This window comes from Lolium perenne, chromosome 2 (genome assembly GCF_019359855.2).
Source record: "Lolium perenne isolate Kyuss_39 chromosome 2, Kyuss_2.0, whole genome shotgun sequence".
In the NCBI taxonomy this organism is placed as follows: Eukaryota; Viridiplantae; Streptophyta; class Magnoliopsida; order Poales; family Poaceae; genus Lolium; species Lolium perenne.
In genome coordinates, this window is record NC_067245.2 from 60,854,879 (window position 1) to 60,875,768 (window position 20,890).

At 44.3% G+C, this 20,890-nt stretch overlaps 2 protein-coding genes across 2 annotated transcripts; one reads left to right on the forward strand and one right to left on the reverse strand.

Moving 5' to 3' along the window:
* Positions 1-236: 236 nt before the first annotated feature.
* Positions 237-1,208, forward strand: LOC127330031 (osmotin-like protein). Its single transcript, XM_051356394.2, has one exon. It carries the CDS (start codon positions 305-307, stop codon positions 1,031-1,033), a length of 729 nt encoding a protein of 242 aa, XP_051212354.2. The 5' UTR covers positions 237-304; the 3' UTR covers positions 1,034-1,208.
* A 2,224-nt stretch (positions 1,209-3,432) lies between these two features.
* Positions 3,433-4,066, reverse strand: LOC127332734 (uncharacterized). Its single transcript, XM_051359064.2, has one exon. It carries the CDS (start codon positions 4,047-4,049, stop codon positions 3,510-3,512), a length of 540 nt encoding a protein of 179 aa, XP_051215024.1. The 5' UTR covers positions 4,050-4,066; the 3' UTR covers positions 3,433-3,509.
* Between the last annotated feature and the right edge of the window lie 16,824 nt (positions 4,067-20,890).

Below are 20,890 nucleotides of genomic sequence, written 5' to 3' on the forward strand. Positions count from 1 at the left end.
AAATTAGATGCACCTCTGCTCAACAAGAGCACGCTACATTCTCAAGAATAGTAACCACTCGCCATGACGGGACCAATCCAGGCATCCATCGATCCATACGGTGATACGGGCTGGAATGCAGAGTGAATAAAAATCATTGTGATGCTGCTCTCCTTCGTAGCTAAGTAACCGTAGAACTCCATGGTCGGTTATTCTAACACGCATAGCACTCACGGCCCCTTGCCTATATAAACAGCCTTGCACGTCCGCCTAAACGATATCACCAGTTCATCACCACCCCTGCAAAGCCAAGAAACAAGAGCACATGGCTACCATGGCCGAGCGCCTCGCCCTCGCCTTTCTGCTTGCGGCCGCCGCTGCTCTGGCGGCATCGGCGGTGGACACCAAGCTGACCCTGCAGAACCTCTGCCCGTTCCCCGTGCACCCGCTGGTCACCCCCAACGGGAACTTCTCCTCCATCTCCGACAACACCGTCCACCTCGACCCCAACCGGGGGCTGGTCTCCTTCCCCTTCCCGGACACCTTCTGGGCTGGCAGCGTGGTGGCGCGCACCTTCTGCAGGACGCCGACCAGCTGCGACACGGGCTCGTCGCCGCCGAGGACGGTGGTGCAGCTGGCCGTGCACTCCACCGAGGACCTGGCGACGTACAGCGTGAGCCTCGAGGACGGCTTCAACCTGGCGACGGTGGTCACCCCGCTGTTCAGCGGCGGCGGGCAGTGCCCGGCGCTGGGCTGCCCGCTGAACCTCACCAACGGGTGCCCCGTGGATCAGGTCAAATTCGACGACTGCGGCGTCATGGTGGCGTGCAAGGGGGACCCCGGGTACTTCAAGCGGCGGTGCCCGCTGACGCGGGTCAACGGTACCGACCGTGAGCCACTGCCACAGAGCTGCATCGCGCCCCGCGAGCTCAAGGTTGTCTTCTGCCAGAAGGAGCTCGCCCATCTGACCATGGTCGGTGCCGCCTCCGCCCAGACGGAGCTCGCCCATCTGACCATGGTCGGTGCCGCCTCCGCCTGCACGGAGCACCTGTAATTTCATGATAAATAAGCAGCTGCTCAGCATTCAACTTACTGTGAAGAGAAACAGATTGATGCGCCAATCGGGCTCTATCATACTGTAAATCTTCGAAAGTGAGCCTATTACATTGTAACTGGCCTGTCGATATAGAGGCAGCCCAGGCACAAATGAAATGACGATAGTGAAGTCCCATTCTTTGCAAATATAAAATTGAATTCCTTAAGCAAATGAATGCATGTGAAGATAATAAGGAGGAATGAACAACACACGCTGGATTACCAAGAAAGTTACCAATTCGAACCAAGATATCATCAGCCATGCAACACGCGTCAACACTTATCAAAATGTTTCCGACCATTGGTAAGCCTCTTTTCTGAAACTGTATGTCGCACTGGTGTGCAGCTTGTTCACGAGTGAAGAGAAGCAATGGGACTGGGATCGATGTTCGTAATGTTGACAGATGTGCTTGTTGTTCAATAGATTTTGGTTGGCATGTATGGATGCCTGAAAGGCTGAACATGCTATAATTAATGACGAATACTTCCAATGAGCTCCCACAATTAATGATGAATAGATTGGAAGATGACAGAATGCTTTTGGAAGATGACACAATTATTTGACTGTTGTAGCTAAGTTACCTTCCGGTGCTAGCTCTTGCGTCATCCCTTTTCCAATTCATTTTGTATGTCATTTATGGGAATTTTTTTTGCTGGGAACGGGCCGCACGCTGCCTCTTTTAGGGCCCCTCTTTAGATTGTGACACGTCGCCTTCCGCACGCATCTTAAAGCTGCCTAGAATCCCCTCATCAGTAAATAGGTATCTGTGCTGTACCTGGACGTATCGAAAGGAAAAAAAAGGATGATACGTACGTTCTATCCGTAGGCCTTCATATTAGCCGGACAATCTGGAAGATCTCATTACTTGCAACGAACGAAAATAGATAACTAAAGTGCAATGACTTCAAAGTAAAGCACACCCGATCAACTTGTGCGTAATGCACAAAGTAGCAACCCTAACTGGAGAGAACCAACCTGAGGTTGGGTGGTTAGGAGGGTGGTTGTACCCCCAGCCCACCAGAGTTCAAATCTCAGATTTGACATCTGTGTGTCTCATTAAGGCGGAATATTCATTCAGTGGGAGGCGACGTTCCCGTCGACAGCGAGGCGCCAGTGGTGACTTCGTCAATTTCAAGATCCCCGCCGGCTCAGTCTTTCGGAGGTGCTCATAGGGGTAGGGTGTGCGTGTGTGCGTTCATGGGGGTGAGTGTATGCGCGTGTATGTGAGCGTCTGCGTTGTACTGTGTTTCTCAAAAAGAAAATAGATAACTAAAATAGATTGCTATTGTAGAGAAAAGACGGAACCAGGTGAATAGCGATCTGGAAACTACTCGCCACCGCAGCTAGCTCCGCCGTCTGGCAATCAGACGTTGCCGCAGCTGTAGTGCTAATGTCCAACGATCAGGAGGTGACCACAGTAGTTGAGATCGCCGATGTGCAGTGCAACGCTGCTGTCGCTGGTTGTGAGGTGATCACAGGAGGCGATACCGTCGATGTTCTGCACAACGCCGCTACTGCTGGTGGTGAGGTGGACACAGGATCCGATGTCTCCAATGTCCAGTACAACGCTGCTGCCGCTGGCGCGCAGCCGGTTTCTTCCTTCACAGTAGACTCATCCCACGATCATGTTGCCATGGCCACCTCGTCGCCCCTTGCCGGCGACAAGACAATTCACGCGCCAGATGTACGGGCTTCCACGTTCACGGCGATCGAATCGAGCTCAAATCTGTCCACCTTGAAAGCTTCATCTACAATGGCAAACTCCAATGAGGTACAAAACTGATCTATGTATTGGTGCAAACAATGTCATGATTTATTCGTAGAAATTAAGTTTAAATATATTTGAATGTAGGTCCATGGTACTAGTTCTGAATAACTTGTTCCTAAAATTGGAATGGCTTTCAAGTCAGAGGAGGATGCATCCCTTTTCCTGTTGAAGCTAAGTTACCTTCCTGTGCTCTTGGGTCATCCCTTTTCCAATTCATTTTGTACGTCATTTATCATCATCCGGCTCGAGCAAGAAAGAAAATGTAGAGCTGCCCCGCTAAGAGAAGAAAAAGGGCATGGCCTCTAGTGCTCACGTTCCTCCGGCCTTCCACTAGCGATCTTCCACAATCCTCTATCCATGCAACACTGGAATTTAGCTTCAAGACACGTGGGCCTGTAGACCGCTCTTTTTGCCTTTGTGACCTGTAAAGCTCCGCGCTGCGTCTGCGTCTAGTTGGACTTGAAACTTGTCAAGTTCTGAAGCTGTAACGATAGCCGCTATCATTCACGGGAAGCACGAAGGAGACAGCTAAATCTCAATATTACAAACATGAAATTAATGGCACAAGGCAATCAAATCACACATTCAATTACTGTTTTTATTTTCATAGATCTATCGATCTATCTAACACAGGTCACACGGCAAGATCCACAGGTATCCTGCTTGCTACAAGTACAACAAGAAAAAGATCACCATGGCCACGACGGTGAGGTGCTCGGCGTCGGCGTTCACCTTGCGCAGAGGCGACTCCTCCTTATCCGCGGCCATGGCCGCAGCGGTGCAGTCGGTGGAGGCCCTCCTGGCTGCGATCATGTTGTCCTCGTATGCCTGCTTCTGCCCCGTGGCAAGTGCGTGGATGGCGCTATGCATCGCGTTGAGCGCCTCGGTGTACCGCTCACGGCACGTGGCCAGCGCAGCCTGCTGGCCGTCCGTCCAGCCGCCGTGCCGTTGCAGGTCCTTGATCGTCGCCACCGCCGCCGTGTAGTTGACCAGCGTCAGGTTCGTGGCGATCACGGCCAGCCCGTGTGTGTCGGCGGTGGCGCTCCCCGGCGCCGCCTGGAGCGTGGTCACGCAGACGGCCTCCAGTTCCTTGCGGAGCGATATGTTTTCCACCTTCGCGCACGTCTCCTCCACGATGGAGGCGAGCGCCACGTGGGAGACGACAAGGAGCACTAGGAGGATGGGGATGAGAAGCCTCGATGCCATTTTGGGTGTCTCGTTTGGGGAGAATGGAGAGGAGGCAAATCTTGAGGCTTTTGGTGGGTTTATGTAGTAAGATCCCGTGGGCAAATCGTGAGGCTTTAATTTGGTGGGTCTATGTAGTAAGATGAGGCAAATCTTGAGGCATAAATGGGAGATCAAATTTTGTGATACGCTGCTAAAATGGATTTTCTTTATGAAGTGACAATGGGAGATGAAATTTGTTGTGATAGGTGTATTTGCGCCATAAATGGATTTCCTTAATGAAGACGAACGAGTCTTGGTCATACTTTATTATGCTAGCAATAAACAAAAGAAGTGTCTTGCGGCATTTTTTTTTTCAATTATATTATTCACCATAAACGTACAACTTCCAATGCGGGAATTAAGAAACATAAACGTTACCTCCTTCCTGAAATATAAACATTTATGGAAAGCTAAAAATACTTATATTTTAGAAGGGACTTAATACTGTTCAATGTTTAAGTTAACAGTGTAGAGCAGATCCTGGACTTTGGACCGCTTGCCCATCCAAGGTGGCCTCGCCGGCCTATGAGCCAGCTGTGCTAAATTGCCAACCACAGGAATAAGACACATTATTATCTTTGGATCTTCTTAATGAATGCACAGCTAATGGTAAGATAACATGACAAAAGGCAAAAGTAAATATATGCCTTTATCATGAAATAATTTTGACATAATTGGCCATAAATGTACTACTATCCAATGTACTGTGAGTTTGAAATGTAAAAGTGCATCGAATATATGATGTATTTTAAGGCACCTAGAAATTATTTTAGAACATCAAACACTTTTTGTCATAGCAGATGATGTAAAATAGAGCACACTTCCATCGTAGATGATGTAAAATAGGGTACCACACACGTATCAAGATCACCGTGAACATATCTACACGATTAAAATTTATTTATGCATGAATAATTTTGACATGTTGAGATAGAGCTTATTACACCAAGCATTTCGACCTATTGTTTTTGTATTTCTCATAATGCTTACAATCTTCACGGAGAATTCAATTTTACTGGGTCCATGTCGGAGACAGAGGGGTTCAAATCTATTGGATGCAATCTTATTTCTATCAATTCTTTAAATAACTATAGTAAAAACTAAGAAAACTTTTTTGCCGGCCTACAATTCTCCTTAAACTTATGTGCTTGGTCAGCATGGCTGGCTGCTCTCCTAACAACCAACCCTACGACAAAGGAGGGCAAAGAGGGTCTACGCGAGCTAGCATGTTGGATGTTGACGACTAATGGGCACCAAATAGGGGCTGCGCCATTTGTTATTGACCACTGGTCTGATGCAGGCAATGATGCCGAGCGGTGGCAAACGATGGTGTTTTGTGCGGGGAGGCTGCCGAGAGAGAGGGAGATGGAGAGGGGTCCATGGACTAGAGACTTGCCACATTTGCAATGGAGGGGTTTTTGTGGCTAGAGATGACCGGACGGTGTTGGAAGGACTTCGAATATGTGAGGTTGATTGGATCGATTGTGAACTTCCCAACAAGCTTTTGTCGGTTGAGAGGTGGTGGAGCTTCGCTGATGCCCAAAGGATCTCGATCAGGCCTAGCATAGCGGCACGAAATGATGTGGTAACTTTGGTTTCACGTGCACGGCAGAAGAATGGGGGGAGAGGGTATTGAGTGTGGCGACTAGGGTTACGTGCCGCATCATCTTTTCCGCGGCAGAAGAATGGGGGAGAGGGTATTGGCCTTTCGGGAAACATCGGAACGCCGCTTCGGCACCCTCCTTGAGCTTGTTGCTGTCTATACACACCTACGATCCAGGTCTGGTCTGATGTGCTGATCCCCTCCCTCTCACCTCAACTCTTCTACAGAGCGACCCTCGAGCCTGCAGTCATTTTCTTTTTCGAGCTTCCGAGCCTGTGGTTGGAAACCGATGCAAAAATAAATCAATCAATTAATCCACCGACATCGCCTCGAATCCAAATCCGAATACGAACCAGCGAAATAAACACATGTACTCACGTCCAACTCCAAGTACCAAACCAACCGAAACTGAATCAAAATTTAAACGAAACAGCATCTGGTGTACTCCACGACTCCATATATGAGTCGATCAATCATAGTCCGAGGTCCTGAACCAAGAACTTGGCAGTCCGTCTCGATCTGGGTGTTGTCATGCCCAAAATGACTCGCCGCCTAGATCGCTTGGATGCACGCTTTCCAATATGAAAAGCATTTTCAGCAAAACGTGTCAAGCCATCTCCCGATCAAGCGACCTCCCCTTCAGGCTTCAGCAACTTCTGAAACTTTAAAACCCAAAAACTGTAGTATCTGCTGTGCCGGTAGTCATCTCCTTCTCAGCAGCGTTCTTCTTGATTCTAGCATTCCACCATTGCCATAGGAGGGCTATCACCCGTATTTTGCACTGAGCGCTAGAAGATGGTTGACTAGCCTGTCACTTGTGCAGCCTGTACCGCATTGCTCTTTGCATTACAAAGGATGTTCAGTTTCTTAGACGAGACTCGTAAATTGTTCGACACACAGATTAAATGAGACTAATAAATCATTCACCTAAACAGATGAGACACATGAATTAATCAAGTTAGAAGTATAATATGTCCACTCTCAGATCTATTCCTCTCCTAACAGGTGGATCTAACAAGCTCAAGGCTGCCTAAGAACCTTGGAACCAAACAGGAAAGTGGACTTCGAACTGAATATGCACAGCAAAAGACACAATCAAACTCTAGGGAAATAATAAGCTCATCCATCGTACCGATGTAGTATATGAGACTACTATTGCATGGCTAAGAAGAAGAAGGGATCCCGGTGTTTTCGTTGTGGGAAACCAGGACATTGTCTTAATGACTGCAGTGCTCAGATTTGTGATTGTTGTCAGAGCCCAGACCATGAATCAAGGAATTGTCCACTTCTGGTGGCACCTAAACCAACTATGGCCATGTATGGTTTAGCACATGAGGTGTTGATGTTTTGGGATACACCTTTGTCTGATTCAGTTAGGCCTAGATTGGAAAACACACACATGGGTCGTGTAACAATTTCTCGTGGTCAACTAGTCCGTGTTCAGCATTGTGACAGATTCAATGTACCCAACACTTAGGTGTCGATGACTTTTGATTTCTGGAAGAGGGTGGTTGAACCGGCTTTGGCGAGCCCAGGATGTTTGGGTGAGGATTTTTGATATTCCAGCAAATGTGTTGGATGATTACTTGGCATTATGGGCTCTTGGTACTTTGTTTGAAAAAACCAGAGGTATTGACATGAAGTTCACACGTGCTAATGAGGTACTGAGAATCCTCATTACTTGTCTTGATCCTACTTTGATTCCTAAGAAGATGGATGTGAGGATGAAGGATGATTTTTATAGATTAAGATTCGAGGTGGAAGGTTTAAACCCTGCTCTAGGGGCTGATGTGCACATGGATGATGCTCCAAATGGAGATGGTGATATGGAACATGATGGTTCTAAGGAGAATGATGAGGCTAATGGGAAAAGAAGTGACAGTAATATCGAGATGGAACAAAATGACAACATGGATAACAATGGAATGATGCTTCTCACATACAAGGAAATACTCTTTCTTTTGGGCCTAACTTCGGTTCTTTTGAATCTATCAAAATATTATCAGATTCCCACTGGTGGTGTTTAGCAAGAAATCCGTGGATGCTATACGGTATGAACCTCTATTCACTTCTGTCGGGGATTCTCAAAGTGGAGTGATGTCTCCTCCACTTGATATCAATTTGTCTGAGAAGACCTTTGATTCGACTGGGAAGTTTTCATCGGACAAACATGCAATGGAGGTACATGACTATGCTGAAAATATGGGTGCAGCCACGCCTGGGCCATCTGTGGGCTTCAGTTTGGGCCAGCCCATTATGCATGCCACTACGTCGATCACACATGCAGAGGCGACGTCGATCATTCGTCTGGGGGATGATGCTGTTAATTGTATAGCATCTCCTGGTGGAGTGTCAAAGGTACCTTTCACTGATTTAAATCATGTACTTGATTGCAATGTTGTTAATCATTTTGTTAATATTTCTACTGATCAAAAGGTGTCTGCAAATATTGATTCTAGCAAGCCAAATATGGAAGAGGTTATTGCTTTTGGAGGGATCAACTATGGATCAGAGATGGGGCTGAGGTCTAGTGATCGCCTTCGTGCACATCCAAACTCGGACCCGACTCAAATGGAGCGGGCAATGATGATTTCCCAAAAGCGTGACGAGCCACAAAATTTTGGTACACCCAAACCCTCACGTTTATCTTTCATGTCTTTTACAAATAAGCAAACAGTTGATAATGCAGCTAGGATTGGAATATCTATGGGTGATACACATGAACAAAAAATTGAGGCACCGAAATTGCTTAAATATATTGAGGAACAGCGATCTCTAATTTTCCTAAACAACTCGGAATTACAGAAATCTAATGAAGACATTCCTCACTGCCTTGCTGTAGCTAGAGCTTCTGTTTTATGTGAAGATTTAGAGGAGCATGAGGGACTGGTAAATGATAACCATGTGGAGGATCTACTGCCAAAAATAAAAAAATAAGCAAAAAAAACGAAAAAAGGTCTTATGACAAGACCTAAGGTTAGGAGAAGTGAGAGAATTAAATATACTAGGAAAAATAAGTAAATCAATGGAGGGATTGAGAGGTTTAACTTGGAATAGCGAAGGTTTCAAGGATCCGGGTAAGCATCTTTCTGTGAAAGAGGCAATTCGGGATTATTCTCTTGATTTTATAGCTTTACTAGAATCAGAAAGATCCAAATTTACTGTGCCATTTTTGGATATCTTGCGGCGGGTAAGCATTTCACTTGGTTTTGTTTGCCACCCCATGGACGATCAGGAGGAATACTAGTAGGTATTAACACACAAACGATTAGTGTTAAAAAAGTTGATAATGGGGATTTCTGTGTAAAGCTTCATATTCGATCAAAATTTGATGGGTTTGAATGGGTTTTGGTACCTGTTTATGGCGCAGCCCAAGATAACCATAAAGCCGAGTTTTTATCTGAATTGGTTCGTATGTGTGAGCATGAGACTTTGCCTATACTTTTAACGGGTGATTTCAATATTTTGCGAAGAAAAGAGGAAAAAAGTAACAATAATTTCAACCCTCACTAGCCTTTCGTTTTTAACGCCATTATTGAAAATTTGAATTTAAGGGAGATTGTTCTCTCGGGACGACAATACACTTGGGCCAGCCGTAGACAAAACCCAACATATGAAAATTGGATAGGGTTTTGACAAGCGTTGAATGGAAGCAAAAATCCCCCTAGTCACTGTGAGCGCTTTAATTAGAGCTGGTTCAGATCATACTCCTTTGTTAATTGATTCTAGGCATCATGCTCACCTTGGAAATAAGCCAAGACTTTCTTTTGAGCTTTCTTGGCTTCAACAGGAGGGGTTCCATGAAATGATAGTTGCCGAATGGGCTGCTGTGGCTAGTGGGATCTCTCCTATTGAGACTTGGCAAACAAAGATAAGACAACTTAGGAGTTTTTTTAGGGGTTGGGCGAAGAACTTAAGTGGAAAATATAGAAAAAAGGAACGCCTTTTAATGATTATTGATACACTAGATATTAAAGCTGAAAATTATCCACTCTCTGATGCCGAGAGAGAAAATTTGAAGAAGGCTCATGAATGTTTGAATAAACTTCATCGTGATGAGGAAACTAAATGGGCTCAGGGGGAAAAAGTGAAACATACACAGGAGGGTGGGAATAACACTAAATACTTCCATCTCATTGCTAGTGGAAAACATAGGAAGAAAAAGATTTTTCAGCTAGAACAAGATGAAGGTACTATTGTTGAGGATGATAACCTAAAAGTTTATATCACAGAATATTATAAACAGCTGTTTGGTGAACCTGAGCATAATTCTTTCTCTCTGATTGAGGATCATACAATAGGTATTCATCAATTATCTCCCAAGGAAAATACTATACTAACGGCTGATTTCACCGAAAATGAGGTCTTTGAAGCTATTTCACAAATGGAACATAATAAAGCACCCGGTCCTGATGGATTTCCGGCTGAGTTTTATCAACATTTCTGGAGTGTTATCAAAGGTGATCTGAAGTCCAACTTATGTTCCCTAATTTCCTATTTAACAAACAGGTTTAGCAGTATCACCAAAACCACCCGGATTCCAATTTATACCTTTTATATTCTGCATTAAGAGTATTGTTTTTTAATTCGTTTCCTAGAACTCCTGCGAATATTGGTAGTATCTGATACGTCTCCGACGTATCGATAATTTCTTATGTTCCATGCCACATTATTGATGATATCTACATGTTTTATGCATACTTTATGTCATATTTATGCATTTTCCGGCACTAACCTATTAACGAGATGCCAAAGAGCCAGTTGCTGTTTTCTGCTGTTTTTGGTTTCAGAAATCCTAGTAAGGAAATATTCTCGGAATTGGACGAAATCAACGCCCAGGGGCCTATTTTGCCACGAAGCTTCCAGAAGACCGAAGGGAAGACGAAGTGGGGCCACGGGGCGCCGCCACACTAGGGCGGCGCGGCCCAGAGGGGTCCCGCGTGGCCCTAGCGTGTGGGGCCCCCGTGTGGCCCCCTGACCTGCCCTTCCGTCTACATATAGTCTTCGTCGCGAAACCCCCAGTACCGAGAGCCGCGATACGGAAAACCTTCCAGAGACGCCGCCGCCGCCAATCCCATCTCGGGGGATTCAGGAGATCGCCTCCGGCACCCTGCCGGAGAGGGGAATCATCTCCCGGAGGACTCTTCACCGCCATGGTCGCCTCTGGAGTGATGAGTGAGTAGTTCACCCCTGGACTATGGGTCCATAGCAGTAGTTAGATGGTCATCTTCTCCTAATTGTGCTTCATTGTCGGGTCTTGTGAGCTGCCTAACATGATCAAGATCATCTATCTGTAATGCTATATGTTGTGTTTGTTGGGATCCGATGGATAGAGAATACTATGCTATGTTGATTATCAATCTATTACCTATGTGTTGTTTATGATCTTGCATGCTCTCCGTTATTAGTAGAGGCTCTGGCCAAGTTTTTACTCTTAACTCCAAGAGGGAGTATTTATGCTCGATAGTGGGTTCATGCCTCCATTAAATCGGGACGATGTGAGAAAGTTCTAAGGTTGTGGATGTGCTGTTGCCACTAGGGATAAAACATTGATGCTATGTCCGAGGATGTAGTTATTGATTACATTAAGCACCATACTTAATGCAATTGTCTGTTGCTTGCAACTTAATACTGAAAGGGGTTCGAATGATAACCTGAAGGTGGACTTTTTAGGCATAGATGCATGCTGGATAGCGGTCTATGTACTTTGTCGTAATGCCCAATTAAATCTCACAATATTCATCATATCATGTATGTGCATTGTCATGCCCTCTTTATTTGTCAATTGCCCAACTGTAATTTGTTCACCCAACATGCTATTTATTTTATGGGAGGGACACCTCTAGTGAACTATGGACCCCGGTCCTATTCTTTTACATCGATACAATCTACTGCAATACTTGTTATACTGTTTTCTGCAAACAATCATCATCCACACTATACATCTAATCCTTTGTTACAGCAAGCCGGTGTAATAACCCAGAACATAGGAACAACGAAGGGTAGAGTTAGAAATGGGATGTGCATTTCATCGCAAAACGGGGGAAATTTTCGCGCCTTATTGCAACTAAACCTAAGAGGGATCGAGGTTCTCTCTCATTTTGCACTTAGGGTTAGGCAATGTGAGTTAGGGAAATTTCGACATGATCTCTTTTGTATCTTGTTACTTTGGGGAATGATTGCATTTGATAAGTGTTAAACATTTAAAGATAAACATCACACAATATAACAATGAATTTAAAATTCAAACACAAGATATAAATTCAAATCATTTTTGAATTTCAAAGTGAATGTCAAATACAATATTTAATCAGGATTATGAACATTACATCATACAAAAGCTCATAAACCAAAACTTGAGCTTTATTGATATGCAACACAAATTACAAAGTCTTTACAATATTCTTGATACAAGAATTGAGACATAATGATCAGTAATAAAAGAAAAGGAAAATTACAAGTTTAATTCTAAACTAAACCTAAACTAAGTGGCTTGAGGATGATCTTCTTGCCATAGCATCATTCAAACCTGCAAAACAAAACAAAGAACAGATACTAACCAGAATACAAGTGTTAACAAGGTTCAGTTTGGACAGTTAGCAAAAATCACAGGAAATTCAGTTTGGACAGTGCAAACTGTCACAGCACACTTGTGCTTGTCCAAATTCCTGGACAGCACAAGATAGACATAGGCAGACCAACACTGAGCAAGCCACAGTGGGCTCAAGTTTCACCATATGAAGGCTGTTGCTAGGCAAGCAACAGCAAGGCAATGCAAGGGGTGAGTCATAAAGTAACCAAGCTTGTGTGTCATGGCCAGGGAAGAAGTAGAGACCATATAAATAGCACACAAACCCTAGAACCATGACAGTCGACCACATTTGCAAATCACCAGGTAAGGGTGAAGCAAGAACAAGCACCAGTTCATCCAGTTCATACTCAAGAACAGAAACCAACACAACCACTTAGCCACCAGGAATCATGGTGACCTGAGAAGATCAACCAGAAACTGGAGGTGAAGGGCTGTGCACAAAAACCCCAAGTCTGCATCAACCAAATATTTCACACTAGGAGCTGGAACAAGGTATACCAAGTTCCTGGACAGATCCAATGGATCTGATCCATCATATATGCATGAAATAAGCATGGGAATGAGCAGATGCTCATATGGGTAGATCATCACTTGGTTTTCACCAAGGATTGCTGCCAGTCAAAAAGCTACCAAAAATAGAAAAGCATCTAGGTACAGATCGTGTACACAGAAACTAGCACACATGCACAGATGCACACACTAGCCAGATCAGATGCACAGATAGCACCAGTAGATGAATTGCAAGTATTAGCAGCTAATAAGACTACACAGTAAATCCTAAGCTATAAACCATCAGTAAACCCTAGATTTTCATCAGGCAAGCATATTGGCATTCATATCAAGTATGATTCCCAAATATGCAAGCAAAGGTTGAGTAGCCACAAGATCCAACTAAATAGGTGAGCAACCAATCAGTAGCAAAGCTACTGAGGTCACATCACACTTAGCATCAATTAAAAGAAAGCCAAATATAGCACATCATTATCCAGGAATGGATTCAGATTCAATTGCTTGCTAAACACTCATGAATAGCCAAATCATTTGCAAGCAAGTCATTTAAATCATTACTGCATAAGCAGTTCATCATAATTTAATTAATACAAGCATGAATTTATCACAGATCCGTGCTTAGCACTGACAGTAGCATACTATTAAGCAACACAGTTTAATCACTGCATCATAGCCATTGGAACAAGTCCAGTAGCTTGAGTAAGCAACAGCACAGTGATGCTTGAGCATCAGCATCACAAGGAAATTGAATCACTTAGCCACAGTGTTAATCAGTAAGCCATCACTGACAATTAACTGATTAAATGGATCAATTGAATCAAGTCAAGCTACACAGGGAAGCTAGCCAACAAGCAAAGAATGATCCAATGGATCACTAGCTTGCATAGGAAGCACAGAAGCATATCACAGGCACCACTGGCACACACACAAGTGTCACTGATGCATCACAGGCACACCTAGACAAGCAAGCATGATATGCCAGTAAGCACAAGCAAGCCATAATCAAGCATAGCATGGCATAGCAAGCTTTTGAGCAAGCACAGTAGAGCATGGCAAGTACAGGGCATGCTAGGAACAACAAGGTAAGCAAGCACATCATAAATAGCAAGCAAAGCAACATTGGTCAGTACCAGTAACTGGTAATTTGGCCATGAGCTTGCAGTAGCTAGAAGCATAGGAAGATTGAGCAGCTATGGCATAGCTCTGCATGATCACAGGACCACCAGAAAGCAACAGAGCATGAGGAGGAAGAAGAACAGTAACAAGGGGAGGCGCACAGATATGGAGAAGAGGAAGAGGAAGTGCATCAACTTACTTGCGCCTGGAAGCAGAAGCTAGGGCATGGCGAGGCAGTGCTGGCCCTAATAGCTGCAAGTCCAGGGTAGGCGCCGACGTTACGCCGGCGAACCCAAACATGAACCAACACCACCGTAGCGAGCACCTGAGGAGACGGCACGAGTACTGCGAGCAGCACCCGCGCCAGGTCAACCCCAGGAGCACACCCATCGTCGGCGAGGACGAGCGCTCGCCGGAGTTCGTCGAGGCGATTCTTCCCGAGATCCAGAACGGAGGCGATTCGCCAGGAGTGGAAGAGAAGGGGAAAACCACGCGGACAGATCGATAGATCTGCACGCGGCGGTTCTGGTTCAGTAGGTGGCTACGGCGGGGGAGCACGGAGCTGGCCGGAGCAAGGCGGCGGCCATGGCGGCGACGCCATCGCCACGGCGTCGCAGAGAGGCTAGGGTTAGAGACGAAGAGCGAGAGAGGGCCAAGTGAGTGAGAGAGGTGGGCCGTTCGGCGCCACCGAGCCACTATGGGGCAAGCCTTAGTGGGCTGTCCCATGGGCTTAGGTTATTGGGCTGGCCCAATAGGGGCCAGAGGGTTATTTTTGTCTTTTGACAATTAATAAAAGACCAGAATTTTACCAATTTTTAATAAATCAAATACAACTCTAAAAATCCATTAAAAATTGGATTAATGAATGAAAAAATAAATCTTAACAAGAATAAAATATGAAATGGAATTTATGAAACAAATTCAAAATTATGAATTTTAAGAATTTAAATAATAACTTGGAATTTTAAACTATTATTTCCTTGTATTTAAAATTCAAGGAAAAATCTCAAATAAGTTTAAATACTTATTTTCAAACATTTCAAAATGAAATTCTACTATTCCAAGTCATTTCCATTGAAAAGGGTATTTTTCCAAGAAAAATACTATATTCCTTTTTATTCCAAAAACTATAGAGGTAACTCTATGATTTCAAATTATTTTTGGAATGGTTAAGGGAATCACCAAGTAAAATAGTTTTACTTTGAATTGTTCTACTTTGTGTGAATTAAAATGGTTTATACTTTTAATCCATTGCAAATTACTGTCAAAGACATAAATCTTAAACACAACCCTAAATTGATATAACTCAACGGGGTGAAGGGATTCAACAAAATAATACATCCATGATTGCATTATTTGGATTTTATAACATTGTCCTTACCGGACAATGATGCTTCTTACAGAACCCGAGGTCCAGGTTCCATCAACTGCATTGAACTGCACTATCTCGCAGTCCACAGGCAAGTTCACCCTTGCTCATGTCAACTTGAGTATTTTCTACTACCTTAATGCAAAGCTATATACTTATCATTCCTGCACCGCAAATGAAATGTTACTTTCCAACTATGAATATGACTATGTGGCTGGCAATGGAACCATGGTATGTGTTGATATGGTGGAGGTTCCATTGCAATGGGTTATATCACCCTAGGATTAAATTACCAATGCCGTCCAGTGATTCTAGCGCCGTACAAATCGCGTTGACCATGAGATCTATAATGGCTCTGGGGAAGCCAGCCGTATCTTTTCCCTTCTGCACGCCAACGGATTGGTAGAGCCGGTGGGGTGTTGGAGGCACTTCCGCAATAGGTTGGGATATCCTTTTAAATCCCCATCCATTAGTGATGATAAGCTCTACCATCTATGAAGGATTGTCCGGAGTACACCGTGAGTAAAGCCGTATTATCGGGGGAAGTCTACTGGGGGTGTACGGTTGGACAAAAGGGTGGGTTTGCAGTCGCGGAGAAGGCGGTGTGGGCTTGGATCTTTATACCTGGCCTCACACCAAAGGAAGTGTGAACGGGGGCAAGTCCCTGCGGATGGCATAAGGGGTGAGATCTGTTGTGGGAAAAGTAACGCACCTCTGCAGAGTGTATCAAATTGTGGCTGTCACTCCTTGTTCCGGGAAGGGAACTGCGAACGCGGCAGGAAAGGAACTCCACGAAGTTCTAGTCAACCTGTGAAGACTGACGGGCATAGTTTTCATAATAAAAGCAACCTTTTGAAGAAATGATTTCAAAACATGCATTTACCTGCGATTTCCTGATCAATGGTCGTAGCTAGTGCATCAAACACCTTTTTATTCTTTTAGAACTTGCTGAGTACCCCTGTACTCACTTTCTTTCGACACCCTTGCTAGACTGTGATCCGGAAGTGGAGGCCATCAACGATGGAGCACCAGAAGGAAGTTACGAGCTGGTCTATGAAGAACCTGATCTTACCGGCGGAGTGGAAGGCGTAGACTATGGGATAGTCTACGGACCAGATGACACGGAGGTGGAGGAGTAGTGACATACCCTAGCATCATAGAGCCGAGCAACGTAGAACTTACCTAAATAAGTTGTTGAGCTCTCTTTATATTTAGTTATGAGTTGTAATCGTACTTAAGTAGTATCTTAGGATGTTCTCATAGGACCTGTGAGAATATCAACTTGTAAGACAATGTTTGTAATAAAGTATGGAGTGTTATGACCTGCAATGTTTCTGTTGTACCACTCTGAGGGATATGGCAAATTGTGAAGAAGTCCCTTCGCAAAGATCATATCAACGACTTGTATACTACAACATGCAGTGGTATGCTGGGTCACCGCAGCTGGTATCAGAGCAAATGTTGCGACCTTAGGTTGGAAAAACCTAGTATCGGGAAGAAACCTGTAGGAGTCTAGTAGAAATAGTAAAGGATTCTCTAGAAATATGGTGATTATTCACTTGAGAATAGCAAAACCATATATTTTAGTGCGATAATTCTTTATTATAGCTATTATGATGCATTATCACTACTAATATTCTGCTTTTGTATACAACCATAATGGCGAACACTTTTCCTAAGAGGACTTTGAGGAAGGTTGAGGGATGGCTCGGTGATTATGATGGACCAATAACAGCTCTCCTGTGTGGGATGCTGAAGGAACTTCATTGTGATCCACAGATACCTGTTATCAAGTATACCTACTATGATGGGGAAATCCTAGCCAAGTGCAGAGTATCGGTCCAATTACCGACAAAACTGCTGATGAGTCGTGTAATGCCATACGGAGAAGCCAAAACTATCACCACAGCCTACCTCATAGGCCTATTCAAGGCAATCCTTGAGATAAGGCAGCACAAGTCAGTAGAACTGCTATGTTCAGAGTTTTCTCATATACCTCATGCCGAGGAAGATGAGGATCCCACTCTGAATCATTTGGTGTTAGCACGCAGAAGTCCTGAAGCTGCAGCACAGCATATGGATAGCTGTAAGTCTTTATTGACCACGATGTACCTTTTACACATGAAGATGAGAGGTGAGATTGACCACATGCTAGCTGAGTTCACGGACCCTGATAAAGTCCAAACTCGGATGAGTGATTTGAGGGCACAACCACAACATACTACACCTTTCTTTAGCCTAGACAGCTATGTAGATTTGAGTGACCAGTTGTCCCATAAAGATCCACTCACACCCAACTTTGTCCCACATTATCCACATGTGTCAGCATCATATGAGTCTGGATATGGGGGAGATGATTCCAGGAACCTAAACTGCTCGGAGTCACCAATCGAGAACTCGACTGGTTGGCGTTTCGGGGAACCATTTGGAGATGAAGGAGAACCCATCACTTGTAAGTCAGAGGATGAAGGAGGCGTGGTTAACCAGAATGTTAACCAGAGCTTTGGGAAGGAAGAGAAAGATACCAACTCCATTTCTTTAGATTTGGAGATGGGGTTACCCAAAACATCCCAGTACGTCGTAGGTGAGAGTTCTGGAACCAAGAAAAAGAAGAAGAAGAAGATGAGGGGCCAAGTGAATAGGAATCCTCCATGGATGACAGAAGAAGATGAGCTGTATCCCACTGGGGATATATATGAGTCTTTATCTAGCTACTTTGGCATGACAGATCTCTGTCTCGGCACTTCGTCCGATTTAGACTACATACCTACGGGAAGGACCTTCATTCCGGACGGTGTTCGGAGGACAAACCGCTGTACCGGATGGACCCCAGGGATGTACGCAGAGGCGAGTTATGATGACGAGGAGTGGAGCTCCAATGAAGAATAAAGTAATCTAGGTGGTATTGTAATAGAGCGTATTTTAAATTCCCGTTGGCTTGGGCTTTGAGCCAAATAAGTGGTTTATATATACCACATGTAATATAAGTTTGTGAGTGTGTTATATATTATACAAAGTATATGCATAATAAATGTTTGTTTTGTATTTGCTTCTTGATTTCATTGTGTGACTAGTTCTGGGCATTGAGTTGAGCTCAGAAAGCATTTGCATGGTGTAATTATGAGTAATCGCTCTTTGTTACAGGACTAGGGGGAAATGGCGTTAGTAGAAACCGAAGAGGCTCGCAGAGAGCGGGAAGCAAGAGAAAAAAGAGGAGGCAGATGCAGCAGCTAGATCAGAGAATGCACCACCACCACCACACCCAATGATGCACCCAGACTTCCAACAGTATATGAGGGCAATGGATGAAGATAGGAGGCGTTACCAGGAAAGCCAGAGCAAGAACATGCAAGATTTCTTTACCCACGTCATCAATGATAGGGGTAATGAAGGCAAGGGAGTAACTCTATCGGACTTCCAAAATGCAAGACCACTACCATTTACATCAGCTCCAGAACCAATGGACGCTGAAGATTGGCTTATGGATACGGAACGGAAGCTGAAGATCGTTGGTTGCAACGATGAGGAGAAGATCAGATATACTACTTATCTGTTGTCAGGACCAGCAGCGTCATGGTGGGAGAACCTTGTAGCAGTACACCCTCCAGATAAGGTGTTCACCTGGGAGGAGTTCAAGAAGAAATTCCGGGATGCTCATGTTCCGGACAGCGTGGTGGAGCTGAAGAAGAGGGAGTTTGAAGAACTAAGACAGAATACTGCACCCATCATGCAGTATGTTCGGGATTTCAACGGGCTATCCAGGTATGCACCTGAGGATGTAGATACAGAGGAGAAGAGAAAGAAGCGGTTCATGAAAGGCATGAATCCATACATGAAGATGCAACTGAGGTTGGCACGGACTGCCGAATTCCAGGAACTGATTGACTCGGCAATCACTTTCGAGGATGATTACCGGCAAGTCCAAGAGGACAGGAGGAAGAGGGCTCGTATCGAGCCAAGGAAGTACCCAATTAGTAAACCAACACCTGATCGGAGTTTCAAACCCCGATATCGACCTATTACTGGTAATCAATACAACCGGGGAGGTCAGAGTCAGAATCCAATCAACCAGATCATCTGCAACAATTGTGGCCTGAGAGGTCATTTGCAGAAGGATTGTCAAAAACCCAGAATCATCTGTTATGGTTGTGGGAAGGAAGGACATATCAAGCCGGATTGTCCAAACAAGGCGTCTTGGAGCGGACAGAGCTCTGGAGGACGAGGTGGAAACAACAACAACAACAACAACAACCGCAACAACAATAACAACAACAACAACAACCGCAATTACAACAACAACAACAACAAGAGGGGAAAGCCTTATGGAAAGCTGAATTGCACATCTTTGGAACAAGCGGAAGAGTCGGATCAAACAGTCTTAGGTACGCTAAGCATTCTTACTCATCCTGGCAAAGTATTATTTGATACTGTAGCAACCACATCATTTCTTGCATTGGAGTTTGTGGAAAAATTTGGGCTTAGATGTTCTAAGTTAGAAACTCCTATAACTGTTCTATCCGCGGGGGGAACGATCTTAGTAACCCACGTGAAAGAAGCACAAGTCTTAACCATATGTGACTGTGTGTATTTCGCGGACCTATTCATCATACCCATGAAGGACATATCAGTCATCCTAGGGATGGATTGGTTGACAGAAAATGGAGCGGTGATTAACTGTGGAGACAAAACAGTATCACTTCGCAACTCCATCGGAGGTCGAATAGTGTTCCAAGGAGATAAGTACAGTGAGTTGGAGATCGGATTGGAACTCAATAGTCTGAAGGAGGTGAGAATTGAAGATATTCCTGTAGTGAATGAGTTTCAAGATGTATTTCCTAAGGAACTACCGGGGATGCCACCCGATAGGGAGATAGAATTCACAATCGATCTGATTCCAGGCACATCACCAATAGCACAACCACCATATAAGATGGGGCCAAAGGAATTAGTGGAACTGAAAGCTCAGATTGATGAGTTAGAACAGAAGGGATTCATTCAAGAAAGTGTGTCACCATGGGGTACACCAGTTATTTTTGTGGATAAAAGAGATGGCGGAAAGAGAATGTGTGGAGATTACAGAAATTTGAACAATGTAACTATCAAGAACAAGTATCCTTTACCTAGAATCCAAGACCTTTTTGATCAAGTTCAAGGAGCTGGAGTCTTCTCGAAGATAGATTTAAGGTCAGGATACCATCAAATCAAGATCAAGAAGGAGGATGTACCAAAAACAGCGTTCGTATCAAGGTATGGACACCATGAATATTTGGTTGTACCATTTGGACTAACAAATGCACCAGCAATTTTCATGAATTTGATGAACAAGATATTCATGAAGTACTTGGACAAGTTTGTGATAGTGTTCATAGATGATATTCTAATCTATTCCAAAGATAAAGAAGAACATGCCAAGCATTTGAAGATAGTTCTGCAAACTTTGAGAGAACATCAGCTATATGCAAAGTTTAGTAAGTGCAAATTTTGGTTAGACAGTGTTGAATTTCTTGGACATGTCATAACTAAAGAAGGCATAGCGGTGAATCCAAGCAAGGTTCAGTCCGTATTGGAATGGAAATCACCCAAAAATGCTAAGGAGATACGAGGATTTCTTGGTATGGCAGGCTATTGTC

What these genes read in the sequence shown, in the direction of transcription:
- LOC127330031 (XM_051356394.2), top strand. Translation starts at nt 305, where the DNA reads ATGGCTACCATGGCCGAGCGCCTCGCCCTCGCCTTTCTGCTTGCGGCC.
- LOC127332734 (XM_051359064.2), bottom strand. Translation starts at nt 4,049, where the DNA reads ATGGCATCGAGGCTTCTCATCCCCATCCTCCTAGTGCTCCTTGTCGTC.